At 44.7% G+C, this 13,615-nt stretch overlaps 2 protein-coding genes across 3 annotated transcripts in view; one reads left to right on the top strand and one right to left on the bottom strand.

The window, feature by feature from the left end:
• Positions 1-2,340, top strand: part of myot (myotilin) — a 28,532-nt gene extending 26,192 nt beyond the window's left edge. For both annotated transcript variants that reach the window (XM_088604673.1, XM_088604672.1), the window contains exons 16-17: positions 146-279; positions 1,670-2,340. In XM_088604673.1, the coding sequence (XP_088460799.1) occupies positions 146-279; positions 1,670-1,806 (271 nt within the window). In that variant the 3' untranslated portion in view covers positions 1,807-2,340. The remainder of the gene's footprint in view (positions 1-145; positions 280-1,669) is intronic.
• A 423-nt stretch (positions 2,341-2,763) lies between these two features.
• Positions 2,764-12,949, bottom strand: hdac3 (histone deacetylase 3). Its single transcript, XM_088604675.1, has 15 exons — positions 12,702-12,949; positions 11,635-11,717; positions 11,027-11,169; positions 10,161-10,242; positions 9,612-9,668; positions 9,101-9,156; positions 7,526-7,659; positions 7,254-7,334; positions 6,907-6,980; positions 6,251-6,315; positions 5,557-5,646; positions 5,054-5,112; positions 4,664-4,743; positions 4,235-4,392; positions 2,764-3,521 (listed from the first exon to the last, which is right to left on the bottom strand). The coding sequence occupies exons 1-15, from the start codon at positions 12,754-12,756 to the stop codon at positions 3,452-3,454; spliced, it is 1,287 nt and encodes a 428-aa protein (XP_088460801.1). The 5' UTR covers positions 12,757-12,949; the 3' UTR covers positions 2,764-3,451.
• Between the last annotated feature and the right edge of the window lie 666 nt (positions 12,950-13,615).

The raw sequence follows: 13,615 nt of genomic DNA on the forward strand, positions 1-13,615 counted from the left end.
TGTGACCCTCCTTTCAAAGATCAAGCAGTAAAGTTTAAAAAAAAAAAAGAGGAAAGGAGTTTTTGCTCGTGCAGGGTGGCTTGGAAAAGGTGCGTGCCCAGCTGAAAAGGGTGGAGAAATTAACATTTCTGGCTGTGTGTTGCAGCTTATATCAGGATAACTCCGGGCACCTCTGCTTGCTGATCAACCGCGTGGAGAAGGCCGACGCAGGCTGGTACACCGTGTCGGCCATCAACGAGGCCGGCATGTCTACCTGCAATGCCAGACTGGATGTGGGGAGTAAGTATAGCACAGCTCCTCCTTTACGTGCCTGGAGTGACCTAAGACCTCGAAGGGCGATTGGGCTTCAGCTGTTTTATGTGCAGCTCAGTCTTGCTGACATCTGAGGGGGGTCCCCCGAAAAAAGGGTGGGAGAAATGTTTTGATCCAGTGTCTCCAATCAGTCAAGACGGATCTTTTCTGTCAAGCTTTTTCCCATCCCCACCGATGCATGCGAAAAGCATCCTCAGACCTGCTCGTCTTGCCTGTAAATGCCTACCTTTGTAAAGCGCAGCATCAGCGACTGTGAAGAATTATACAGCGCCTGATCGGAGATGAGGGGTGTCATACGACAGAGTGCTGATGGCTCTGCTGGTTTTAACAATTAAAAACACTGACGAGGCAGACTCTCCGCCTAATTTGTAGAGTATGTAAATAAAAGGGTCGTTTAGCCTTCCATTTGCTCCTGGCTCGGGCTGGTGTTATTGCTAGATTAAATTGCTATAATGAGCCAAAGCAGACGCCAGAGAGCATGACTACTGCTGGGAAAAATGTGCTGTATAGTGCTGGGCAAGAGATTGACAACGATTCAGTTCCTTCTGTGATCAGGTGTCAACCTTCCAGACGTACTGCAGTAGTTACTGTTAACGTGGTCTCTGCTGACTTAATCAGAATGATAATTTCAATGCCTGAAGTAGACAAAAAATTGGGCGTTTCAAGGAACGTTTTTCTTTGGAAATCTATAACCCCTTCTTATTCCTGCCAAGGATCCTTTTGGCTTTTTAACTGAGGGTGTTGTTTCAAACAGGACTCTGGACTTGCACTCTGAGCACAGGGAAGGATTGCCTTCCCAACCAGCAGGGTTTAAGCTGTAACTGGAGCCGTGCTCAATGTGGCAGCCCCTCTGGCTCGGGAATAGAGGAGTGACCACACATGCCTGTCTAGTAGCACATGAAACCTTATGCGATCGCCTCCGTGGTGGCGTCAGACGGGTTATAAATCTGCTCTGGATCAGGGCATCCCACCTTAAAGGACGGATTGTGAAGAGACTCCAATGTTTGTCTACTGGACTGCTTAGTCCAGCCGTGGGGACGAGCCGCGAGTTATGACAAAGCACTGGATCTTTCTCACTGAAGCACGTGTGTGAATGGATCCAGCCCTGACCAATCTTGCTGTGGTTCCTGACCCAGTTAAAGTCAGCATTTTTAGTGAGGATTGTTGTGCTTCTGTTGATTTAAAGCACTTGCCCCTGAAACGCTTTCTTTGCCCCCCTGCCCATCTGTCTACCGGGGCAGCTCTGTAGGTGGAGGCGTCGGGAGTCCTCCATTTCTGCCTTGTCGACTGTGCCCTCCAGTCGCCCCCCTGTGGTTACTGGCGGTTCTGACGTGTTGTGTTCCGTTTCGTTCTCCAGCTCGCTTGACCAAGGCCGCCACCGTCGCCAAGCCCCTGAAAGTGCGCCCCACGTTCAGCCAGGGCCCAGCGCTGGCCGGGCAGGGGGCTGGCGGACCGCGGCAGCAGGCTCCCCTGTGCGAGAGCGAGGAGCTGTAAAGACGACGCTAGATGCCAGAGTCACGCCAGGGCTTGGATTTGTAGGTTCGTGGGTGTGCTGGGGGGGGATCCTGGGAGTGGCTCCCTCCAGGAGGTGTACACCAATGGCCCGTCTCTCTGCCCTGTTGCCACTGATCGACCCGCTATCAGAACACAAATGAGTTCTCCCCCTCCCCTCCACCACTGGGAACTGAGAAATGTTTTAAATTTCTCCCTTTACAAAGTGTTTCGCAAGACAGAACTTAATAATGGTTAGAAATTAGAGAGCTGTCTTGTATGTATGTTTTGAGTCATGTTTTTATTATACAGAGCCAGATTTATTTCTATCAAAATAATTTAAAAAAATTCTAATATAAGCTATTTAATAGGAAACTGGTACTGGAATATTTAGTAACATCTCTCAGAAAGCCTTCTTTACTTAAAAGGGTTGTCTTTCTTTCTGCCACTAAAAATGTGAAGCCACAGACTTGGAAACACACACTTGAATTGTATCTGTAAGAGTTTAAAACCTAAGCAATAAAGTTTTCTTGAATACTTCCGTTTCCTACTCGCAATTGTACAAGGTGGGGTAGACAATATGGATCATAAAGGATTTTGACTTAAGAAATAATGAATTTGTTGAAATTTTACTGTCCAGAAATCAGCCAGGCATGTTTCACATCTAGCATGTGTCAAAACCTCTTCACAAGTACCTGAAAACAGAAGAGCTATTAGCTGCATGCTTAGTGCTATTGCTGTCCATTTAAAAGTGTTTTTTGAGTGGTTTGCACATTAGAAAAATCATTTTACAAATGGTTAAAAAGAACTGAATCTGACTTCTGCCAGTCGACATTTCATTAAAAGGTAAAATTGCTTTTCTATGGTGTGGATTTAGCAAAATAAACATCATTACCTCTTGGTTTCAACCAGCCTAAGCTTTGTGTGGCAGTCAAATATCAATCACAGAGGAGACTAATGTATTTAAAAGAGCCTATAAGGGTTGATTTATTCGATTTTCATTTGCACTTGCTTACAAAACTCATGTCCCTAAAAAAAAAAAAAAAAAAAAAGCACAAGGTTTTCAGAACATTGAATACATATACTTTGTCCAAAACCCAATGTAAACTGTTCTCACTCTCATCCTAGGGGATCACATTTTGGGGTCAACCCCAGCATCACCTGGGTGCTTGCACCCTGCCTGTAACTGACAAGAGACATGATTCTGGGAGACAGCTGCTCCCCTCTTAAAACACGCAACGGCTATTTCACCTTTCCTTTTTAAACACTCTGCGCTGGGTAACGCAAAGCTTCCACCACAATAATCGACACAGCATGCTCTGCAATGGCTCCTGCTTTTTTAAAAGCGCTAGCTTCTTGATGCTGCTGTTGCACGGCTGAGAACGTAGCTAGGCAAAGGGCAGCATCCAAGGAAAAAAAAAAACAGGTTCTTTGCTGTGCCATGGGAGTTATTTTTAAGGTGAGTGAATCTGGACTATGGTTACAAAAACGCATGTTCTGGTCAGCATCAATCCTAATTCATGTCGCAGGATGGAGGATGGTGGCAGCTCTGTCATCGCAGCCTGTGTCCTGTGTGTGCAGTGATGGCTGCTGCATGACCGCTTCCCAGGCTGCCCAGTAACTCCGCCTCTTCCGCACAGCTGACCAATCAGATTTCAACGTCGCTTTCTTTGTCGTTGTCATGGTCACCATCATAGAATTCATTGGCTGCTTCTGGCCTGTTAATAAAAGACAACATGCACTTTTAAAAGGTTTGTCTTAATATGCTATTTATAGAAATCTCATCTGGAACACCTAAGGTTTTGATCAATTATAAAAAAAGAATTTGTGGTGATGTGAAGAAAAAAATGCCATTGTTAATGGCCATACACCAGTTAACAATGGTGGCAATTATCATATTTTCCTGGTGACTGACATAGCAAACTGATTATTTCTATTAACAATGTGATTCCTTCATTAAAACAGTTATAAGAGAGATCTGACAGTCATCATTAATTGCATCAGCAGACAAAAAGTCCATTTCAATTTCATCTCCCCAGATGCATAAAGCACATTTTGGTGTACACTGGCTACTAATGAAACAAGTTTTAATGATTTTAGGATGAGCTACAATCAATACATCAGCATTATTACCACGCCAACAAAATACAATTAACAGCCTTGAAAATATTTAAGAAATAATGCCTAAAAAGAGGTGTATGTAGTGACTCATGCAGGGCCTGCAACAGAAACGTAGCCAGATGTTTATAACACACTGGGAGGCACTGGGGAAAAAAACAATGATCTGTGTTTTAATGGCGAGCTTCGTGCTACGCCCTGCCCAAGGAGAACTCAGAGGTTCTCCAGTTGCTCGTCTGGGACTGTGCTGAAGGCTGTGGAGGTCCAGGAAAAAGTTACTAAAAGGCTGAGTATTATGAGGAAGAAGCAGCACCGTGAATAGTTCTCCTCAGAGCCTCTCTCGTCAGGGTCTCCCTCGTCGGTCCGCTCGTAGCTCAGCAGGTCCGAGGGCACGTCGTGGATCTGCACGCTGGGCGCGTGGTTCAGCATCTTCAGGTTCTCGAATACCGTCTGCCGGATCTGCTCCAGGTACTGCAGCGCAGGAAGAGACACACGAGTTCAGCTCCTTCAACAGGTCCCTGCGCCCATGGGCTGGAGGGCCCGAACGCGCTTGGTCTTGAAGTCAGACGCCGGTTGTGTTGGCGTATGGGGATGCAGTGTTTCTGATGGAGTCATCACTCAATCAGCCTCAAGAGCATTGCCGCTAAAACTTTAAAAGGGCGTTTCGGAAGGATCTGAAGGCAGGGAGAGCCAGTCTCTCGCCGTGCGACAATCTCAGGTTCTGGTGTCCACAAGCACGCACCTGTCTGGAGTTCTGGTTTTCTATCCTGGTGCTGACATCTGGGTGCAACGTGAAATCAGGAGCAAAATATTCAAAGTACTCTGAGGGAGGGAAGCGGAGGGATTTAGTGGAGATTCAACTAGAAACGAAGCAGAGAAAATGCAGGCACTTCATCCACCGAAAAGGGCCATTGCATGAAAGTTCAACACAAAGACGAGCACTTTTGTCTTAAAGCCCGGTTTCATTAATGTGCATAAGGTGGTGCAAACCAAGCCCTGCAGTGAGCACAATACAATACTGTAAAAGAACACAGTGAACTGCTTATTCAATTAAATAGCATCTGGTACTACAAAAGAACATAAACACACTGAACAGTTGAAAGAAAAGTCACTTTTTAAGATGCTTATTTACCGCTGTAAGGCAGTTCATCACTGATCGACTCCTCGACTAACAGGGAAGTCTCATAGGTCCTGAAAGGCAAAGAGATTTGAAAATGTTTAGACACAACAGTGACAGGACGTAGTACCGGTCAAGTACGGCCTGGTTCTAAATGACTAGAGCGCACACTGTGGCCTGATCCTGGTGGGACTGGCCCTCCTGCAGTGTTTCCAGGCCTCTCTAGGCCTTTTCAAAGGTGGCGGGGCTCTGGAACAACTACGCCGACACCCGATAGCGGCCTCGACTCGCTTGTAGCCTTGCCGGTGCTCTTTAAGGCAGCAGCAGCTGAAGAGCTCGGACAGGCTGTGAAAACCGGCCCCGTTAGGCCCACAGTGAGCCGATCCCGGCTGCCACAAGCCCAACTGCACCGAATACCAGCAGACTGGGGAGCCCCGATACAGACGTTTCCGGATTCTCCATTCCCGCGTGAACGTGTGCGAACAGCTCTGGAACACGCTGGACCCGCAGACACCCACCAGCAGCGCGCCACGTTGCGGACCGTGTATCCTCCGCCGCCCAGGACCAGCAGCGGGATTTTGAAGCTCTTCACGAACTCCACACACTCCCTACGGACGGAGAAGACCGTCAGCTCGGGGCCGGGTTCGGAAGAGGTTTTACAATCAAGGAGGGTCCAGGACACCCGACCCGCACAGCCGAAGCTGGGGCTGCCCACCCTTCATCACCCACAGTTATCATCCCCACAACCTGCCAGCTGCGCCGCAGAGCCTGCGCTCCTCATTCAAGCCCAAGATTAAGGACGTTAGTGCAGCTGCTGGCCGTGATGGGGAACTACATATCGGGAGCTCAGTACAGGACTGCCCAGGGGGTTGCAGACACAAAGGGAAATATGGCCTGCAGTGGGCAAAATCAGCCTCGCTCTCTGTGGTGCGGTCAGTTTACCTGCTGCTCTACTTCTCAAGTTTTAAAAACCAGAAGGATCATTATTTGTAATTAAAATAATTTTATTTTGATGGCACGCCTTCACGAGGGTGGGTATTTATCGAGGGGGCTCTCATAAGAACGAGGCTGAAAACCCGTCACATCGTGATGTCGCCTCTGCTACATCTCAACACCAGGAGATGGCAGTGTTAGCTAGGAAAGAGGGAATCTTGCCCTGCAGTTCTTCCCATGACTTCATGATCTCTTCGTGATGGATGTGATCGCACTTACCCGTGACCTCTTATGCTGAGGTTAAAACAGCCCAGTCTATCACAGCCCAGAGAGTCAGCCCCACACTGCAACCAAACCACACTCAATGTCAATTATCCGAACACAACTGTGACTCGGCTATAAAGACTTTGTTCACCTTGCTTTAATTTACTTGATGTTTGCTCATCATCAACTGATCACCCAGTATGTGAAACTTTCCCAAGAGCCTTGTAAATACAAAGAAAAAACCCCCATCGTTGCCGAACAATGTCACAAATTAAAACTCGTAAAAACTCGATCTTTGTGAATTCTACTTCGTGATTTCACTGATTTCCTCATTTGCGGACCAAAGTCACCTGTTCGTGGGCCGCACGGCAGGAGTACAAACGCTGTCTCTAACTAGCGCGTTTTCATCTCACAGACGTACTCATCTCAGTGGCAAAGGCATAGCTTGGTTAACAAAGAGATAACATGTCTATGCAGCAGTGAATCATGGGTTATTCAGTTCCCTTCAGGAAAGCATTAGATGCATGGTGTGTAGACCTATTATCACAGCAATGCCTGCCAGTGAGTATTGTGCTGTGAAATAAAAAACATTAAATGAAACAACTTCTTGGTTATAGGTTAACATTCTCCACACAGCTCTAAGGTTCAGCCCTGGTCCACAGAGCCCTTACCTGAAGAACAATACAGGTTGGCTGATAAAAGTCCACCACCTGCTTGATGACCGGCTGGAACAACTGCCTGTAGCCTGAAAAATACATTATTCATTGGCCGGATTAAAAACAAATTAAAAGCACGCAGCTGGCTCGACATGGCCAAGTCTCTGTTATTGTCTGTTCACAAACGTCAATGATTCTCCTCCGAATAGTAAACTATAAATGTGCATTAGATAGTTCCTGTCCCATTTAAAAGTGATAATGCCCTGATCTATGTTCCATTAGCTCAGGACAACAACCATAAAAATGGACTCCAGCTCTGGCATCCAGTCAGGTTAATGAAGCACTGGGAATAGCGGACTCACTCTGGTCATCAATCCCATCTCGGAGGGGGACGTTCAAGCAGTAATATCGCCCACTTTCGGCTCCCACTTCATACATGTCTCCTGGGAAAGAGTAACACAGCACGTGTCCGGTATGCAGTGTGTACAATCACGCACGCTCACTCAAGTGTTCATTACACTCTGCCACCAAACGCACTTCTTTGCCATGTTTTTTTTTTTTTACCAAGTTACCAAGATCCCAGTCACGCACATTCAGAAAAGGGAAAAAAAAAAGTTTTCTCGGTTGGCCATACCTGTCCCGGGAAAAAAGTAGTTCCCGTACTTGTGGAAGGATACGGTCATGACCCGGTCGGTGAGGTAAAAGGCCTCCTGCACGCCGTCGCCATGGTGAATGTCGATGTCAATGTAGAGCACGCGGGGATGGTACCTGCAGGGGGCACACATCTCCCGTTTAGGGAATGCCCTGTCCCCCACACAATCTGTAAATCTCCCTTCTGTATACCACTCTCTCTCTCGTGATCCCAGGCTCACGGGTAACAGTCATGGTATAAACCTGCCCACGTGCTATTGTCATGGTGTAAACTTTGAAAAGGGTACAACTGCACGTGTTCCATTGCAAGATTTCAACCTCGTGCTCAGTATGAGTTTTTGCCAGTAGGTGGCAGGATAAGCTCAATAAATACAGAACCTCTTTGCTGGTGTAAATTCTACCACATGATGAATTTATTAATTAATTAATTGCTTACACTTATATAGCGCTTTTCTGGACACTCCACTCAAAGCGCTTTACAGGTAATGGGGACTCCCCTCCACCACCACCAATGTGCAGCCCCACCTGGATGATGCGACGGCAGCCATAGTGCGCCAGAACGCTCCCCACACACCAGCTATCAGTGGGGAGGAGAACAGAGTGATGAAGCCAGTTCAGAGATGGGGATTATTAGGAGGCCATGATTGGTAAGGGGCAATGGGAGATTTGGCCAGGACACTGGGGTTACACCCCTACTCTTTTCGAGAAACGCCCTGGGATTTCAGCACAGAGACTCAGGACCTCGGTTTTACGCTTCATCCGAAGGATAGCGCCCTTTTACAGTGTAGTGTCCCCGTCACTATATGAAGATTCACTAACAACAGAAATATCCCATGTAGGACTAACACTGAACGTTAACTTCAGTAGGGGAAATATTACAATTATGGCACTCATACAATCATTTAAATCACCTAGAGGCAAGAACAAACAGCAGAGAAAATCCTTGCGTCTCTTAAAGATTAAACATCAGTCTCCAGGCTCCGTTTTCCAAGTATCTCAGTGCAGTGTTATCATTAATAAACTTTCTGTGTCGAAGGTTAAAATATGACACATCACATTTGTCACCATTCAGAGAACCAATCCTTTAAGAAAAAAAACCTACGGTAGGAACATCAAATACTAAGGACCACAAAAGTGACTGACAACAACCACCTTCTAATCCAAATGGCGGTTTCAAATATCTTGGCATAAAACAAACAGTAAGGCTGCTACATTAACATAATAGACGTTACAAGTCCATGAATACTGAAGATGAACAAATCAGGCACTAATACTTCCTTGACAGTTTAACACATCCGCTGTTTCAGCATAATATTTACAGTGTAAAAAAAGAGGTTATATTATCGCAATTTCCAAAGAGATTCTCACAATTTATTTTTGAAACATATGTCGTATAACTTTTTTTTTTACTAAAACAAGACATTTTCATCACCACATTAATACACTGACAATATTCCTTTAAACAGCTTGCAGCACCAAGTTCACTCTGACCAAAACATAACTTGCTGTGTTTCATGTGAGGTTTGTCGAATGCTCACCACAGTGAAAGTCAACATACTTTAGCAGCTCCAGAATGCTGATGACAATGTCATTCACGTAGCAAAATCCAGACGCCTGCATAAAATTGAGAAACAAAGATGGGGATGAGAGAAACGTAGACATCGGTTAAAATATCACAAATATTCACACAGCATGTTCAATTGGCACATATTGCAGTTAAATAAATAACACTCTCTGAACACTGCATCATTTAAATCTGCAGCACCATATAAAGCTTATTAATCAAATAAGCTCAGAAACTGGTGGTTCTGTGCACTGGAAGCAAACTGTCCAGGTAATTAATTTACTGTGGAGAGTTTAATTTGTTTACAGACAGAACTCAGAACAACAGGCAGAAAATTAGAAAAAGAAAATACTTTAAAGGAAAAAACATACCATGCTCCTAAACAGAAAGTTATCAGCAGTGTCAACACAGCATAAACTCTATTCATTGTCCCAGACAACACATAAGTGTTAAGTTTTCTTACTGCTACGGCTACAAAGATCCTTTCAAATTACAAAAAGGTTACCTCAAATTTTTTGGCATGGTGCAGGCCTCCAGCCCAGTTGATGGCGATATCACAGATCTGATAGGAAATAAATGCACTATCAGATCATTTTCTTCGTCACACACGTTCTTTCATGGACTAAAGTACCAAACGACTAGTATGATGCAAAGAACATGCAAAGCAGACAGGAAAAGAGCCAAAGATGTCAGGAATGACTCCACACAAGCCGTATAAATCTAAAATCAGGGGTCACAATGTTGTCAAGTTAGCTTCAACGTCGCCCAGTGCCCTAGGAGGAAGATACAAATGAAATCAACAGAAAGAGACCCCTATCTCTGAAATGCAAACAATGCAGCCCATTTAACAAGGAAAATGGAGTAAACGACTGACTTGCACAATGGCCCTGGAAAGAGCTCGCTCTTTGAAACAAGTACGCAGTTGGGAGCAAATCCAGATGAGATGCACGTTCTCTCGTCGAAACCACCACAGCACCGAGCGGTCCTGCCTGCTCCTCTCCTGGCTGGGTGCACAGCTACAGTAACAAGAGCATTTTGCCTGGGCAGACAGTACCTTGTGGTTTAGCTGCGTTGCTCCCTGCAGAGAGGCTCCCGTGTAGCGTGAGCAGAACTCAAACAGGCCAGGAAACACAGGACTGGGCAACGACAGGAGACAAGAGCATTAACTCACACATAATGGAGTACTGAGAATGACTCCACCACTCCTCATCGTGATTATAATCATCGCAAGCAACTATTCTGCACCAGCAGCCCCAGGACAGAGCAGGCCTCTTCTTCTCACAACGATGTCTTCTTTTTAAAATTTCTTTAGGCTTGCTCCCATGTGAAAAAGCAAAACCAGATTCAGCAAACCTACTGTAAGCCATGTGTGTTCAACTGAAAGAAACGTTCTGGACCAGAAGGCAGTTTTCTGTAGCTCAAGAACGAGGCTGTGAAACATGAGACACCAAGCTATAACCTATAGCCAAGTGCAGACAAAAGCCTAATCAAGCAGGCAGATCCATTCAGGACAGCCTCTTCTTTCCACAGAGATGTCTTCTTTTTAAATGTCATCGTATTTCTATAGGCTTGATTCTATAGGCTATAGGCAGGACACACCCTGGTCGGGACACTAGTCCACCTCTGGTTAGACAGACTCAGAGACACACTCACACAGGGGGGTCAACTTTCCCAGAAGCCAATGTACTTCCCACTATGTTTTTGGACTGCGGGAGGAAACTGTACACATGTGCACACAGGGAGAACATGCAAACTCCACACAGACAGCACACCAGATTCAGAATTGAACCCAGAGCCCCAGCTCTGCGACTCACCAACTCTAACCATTGCGCCCACCATGCTGCCTGCAGGCTTGCTATCATATTTTCGTATTTGAAAAGACAAATATGTCCAAAGACAGAATAACACCCCTGTACTTACCAGTCATCCCCAACGTTGAAGGTGTTGAGACTTTTGGTGAAGCCCTGCATGTTGTTGGGACTGACCTTTTGCAGGAAGTCGATGTAATCTTCCGAGTGAAAGCGGCACATGTCATGTTGGGAGGCTTTGTATGGCTTGAACACCTGAGACAGACAAAGACTTCAAGGGCACTGTATACTGTTCAAAGAGTACAAACACAGCCGGTGTGCAATGGTACCAAGGGGTCTGGATGCACATATATCCAACCAAGGGTTGTATATACAGATCATTACCTGTAAATACTCTGGATTTAAAAAAAGGCCCAACGATGCAAATACATATACATATTTATATAGATTCTTCTTTGAACATTAGCAGTTGCGGGCCCCTGACATACACTGCCCTCCACATCTGCGCAGGCAACATCTACATTTCTACTCCAACTCCGTGTCAAACTCTGCCTCATGTGCAAACACTTCTGTAACTCCACACATTTTTTAGATCGTGTGGGCCAAAAACGCCTAAGGCATAAATTCATAACACACAAAATCATTAAAACCCCTTTTTTCAAATGAGATGAAACTCCTCACTGCCAAAATTAATCTTCTCTTTGGGGAAAAAAAACATACCATCATCTTCTTGTAGAGCCCATAGTGCAGAACAAGACTGTGGGTGAGAGAGAGTCGATGGGGTTTCATTGGGTGTCCAGCACCTTAAAAAGGGCACAACCAAAATGAAAGAATTATTCATTGGTATTGTAGGGTAAGTCAAACCAGAAGCGTAAACGTACAGAGGGTGGGAGAATGTGATGCGTTTGTCAATGAGAGAAAACTGCACATCGCCTGTCCTGGGAGACAACAATGTCCTTGGGTTTTCCTGTCCTAAATTCAGTGTTATTCCCAAGGCAAGATGTTGGTTCCAGGTGCCCTTGTTTTCTCCTACAGCTCAATCTCGGGCTTACACATTAACTGGCATTTCTACGATTTCCCCTGAGATGGACTGGAAATCCCTCATCAGTTCACCATGAAGCAATACTGCACTGAGCAGCTACTGTACATAAATGAACAAATATTAGCTGTTTAAGGGGGATAAAAATGAAAGGGTTTGTCATCTTGTCAAAATTGATTATTAAAACCTTTCTTATTCAGCCTGTCGGGCCCAATACATACCTAAATAAGGATGTCAAAAGTAAAAGCAACACAACAATATATCCCTCGGTAATTTCTACCACAAGCTCTGCAGCCTTGTGACGGCACGAAAAGCTATCTTTCTTTAATTTGCCTGTTTTGATTTTTGTTTTTTGTTTGCTATGCGGAGGTACTGAAATGCAAATCGACGATCCGGCCGTCCGGATGTTAAAATGAAAACGAGGCGCCTGTGCACTTCAGAACTGCACATGTCAATATGAAAGGAGCAGACATATTCTAAAATGAAAATGGTCACTGGAAATAATATTTACTGAAGGAGAGGAGCTGTCTGAGTGGGTTTGAACTTCATTAAGGCTTCTGCAACTACAGCTGTAAATTAGTATAATCAACTGCAAAGTTCAGAAGGGAGATATCGATCATCACTCGTATAAAAGTTCAGGACCGCTGATAAATTATTTCACGTAGTAAGTAAGACGGTGGAAAGCTGGGGCTAAGATCGGAAATGTAATGCAAACGATAAAATAATAGTAGCCACAAGCCCATCTTACCGTAATGAAAGTTCCCCACGTCTGGGTCGTAAAAATACGCCGTCCTGTTCGTCATCACAGCGGAAAACGAACAGAGAGTGTCGTCCAGACAGCAGTGAAGGCAGTCCTTCTTTTTTGTACTTAATTTTCAAGCAGGATTTCTAATTCACTCTAATTCAGCTTTCTTTTTAATTTACCAAATCGCCGCCATAGTAAAACACGGGAGACCTGTGCGGGACGTCATCAGAAACAGCAGATGGTGTACTACGTCACGAACATGCGTACGTATGTTTATGTGACGTAGACGTCGAAAGCGGCGGGGTCTCGTATTAAGGAACTTTCATTTCTATTCATGTTTAAAATTGCGATTAAGCGTTTAAACATCTTTGCCTCGATTACCGAATATAGAATAAAAATAATTTCTGATATCGGAAATATTTCAAATCGTATTCTTATCGGTATTTTATTTTTTTAATGAGAAATTCCGTTGTTATCGTTGCGCGTCAATATGTCAATATTTGATATATCAAATATTGATATCCGCGTGTTAAAACATATTGAAATCAAAATCTGGATATCAAAAAGCACAGGTGATGATTAGTTCATATAGAAACACCATACCCAAATATGTTCACACGGCAGATCTGAAGAAAGTTTTAATCGCACCAATCTACTATAAGAAATCGATTTTTTTACATCGATAAACGAGTATTACATTTTATAACGACGTGCAATGTGAAATGAGTATAAATTCATATGAATCTTCAATCATATCTGACCATACTATCTTCTACATTTGTTCCCCACCCCCACGACCCTTGGTGCAAAGGCATGCCTCCCGTGTCACGGTTTTAGCTGCTTTGCCACGTAGTTTTCACTCGTGTCCCCCGATTCGTGTTTCACTGTTCATTGTGAAGAAATGTTTTGGTTTACTT

The sequence above is a fragment of the Lepisosteus platostomus genome, chromosome 13 (assembly GCF_059453375.1).
Source record: "Lepisosteus platostomus isolate fLepPlt1 chromosome 13, fLepPlt1.hap1, whole genome shotgun sequence".
NCBI classification, from domain to species: domain Eukaryota; kingdom Metazoa; phylum Chordata; class Actinopteri; order Semionotiformes; family Lepisosteidae; genus Lepisosteus; species Lepisosteus platostomus.

Excerpts from the sequence above, each read along its gene's own strand:
- hdac3 (XM_088604675.1), bottom strand. The coding sequence starts at position 12,756 with ATGACGAACAGGACGGCGTATTTTTACGACCCAGACGTGGGGAACTTT. Across the intron at positions 6,316-6,906 it reads CAACCTGTATTGTTCTTCAG|TGTGGGGCTGACTCTCTGGG; the intron begins GTAAGGGCTCTG and ends GTTTGGTTGCAG. Across the intron at positions 3,522-4,234 it reads TCTGAGGAGAACTATTCACG|GCCAGAAGCAGCCAATGAAT; the intron begins GTGCTGCTTCTT and ends TTTTATTAACAG.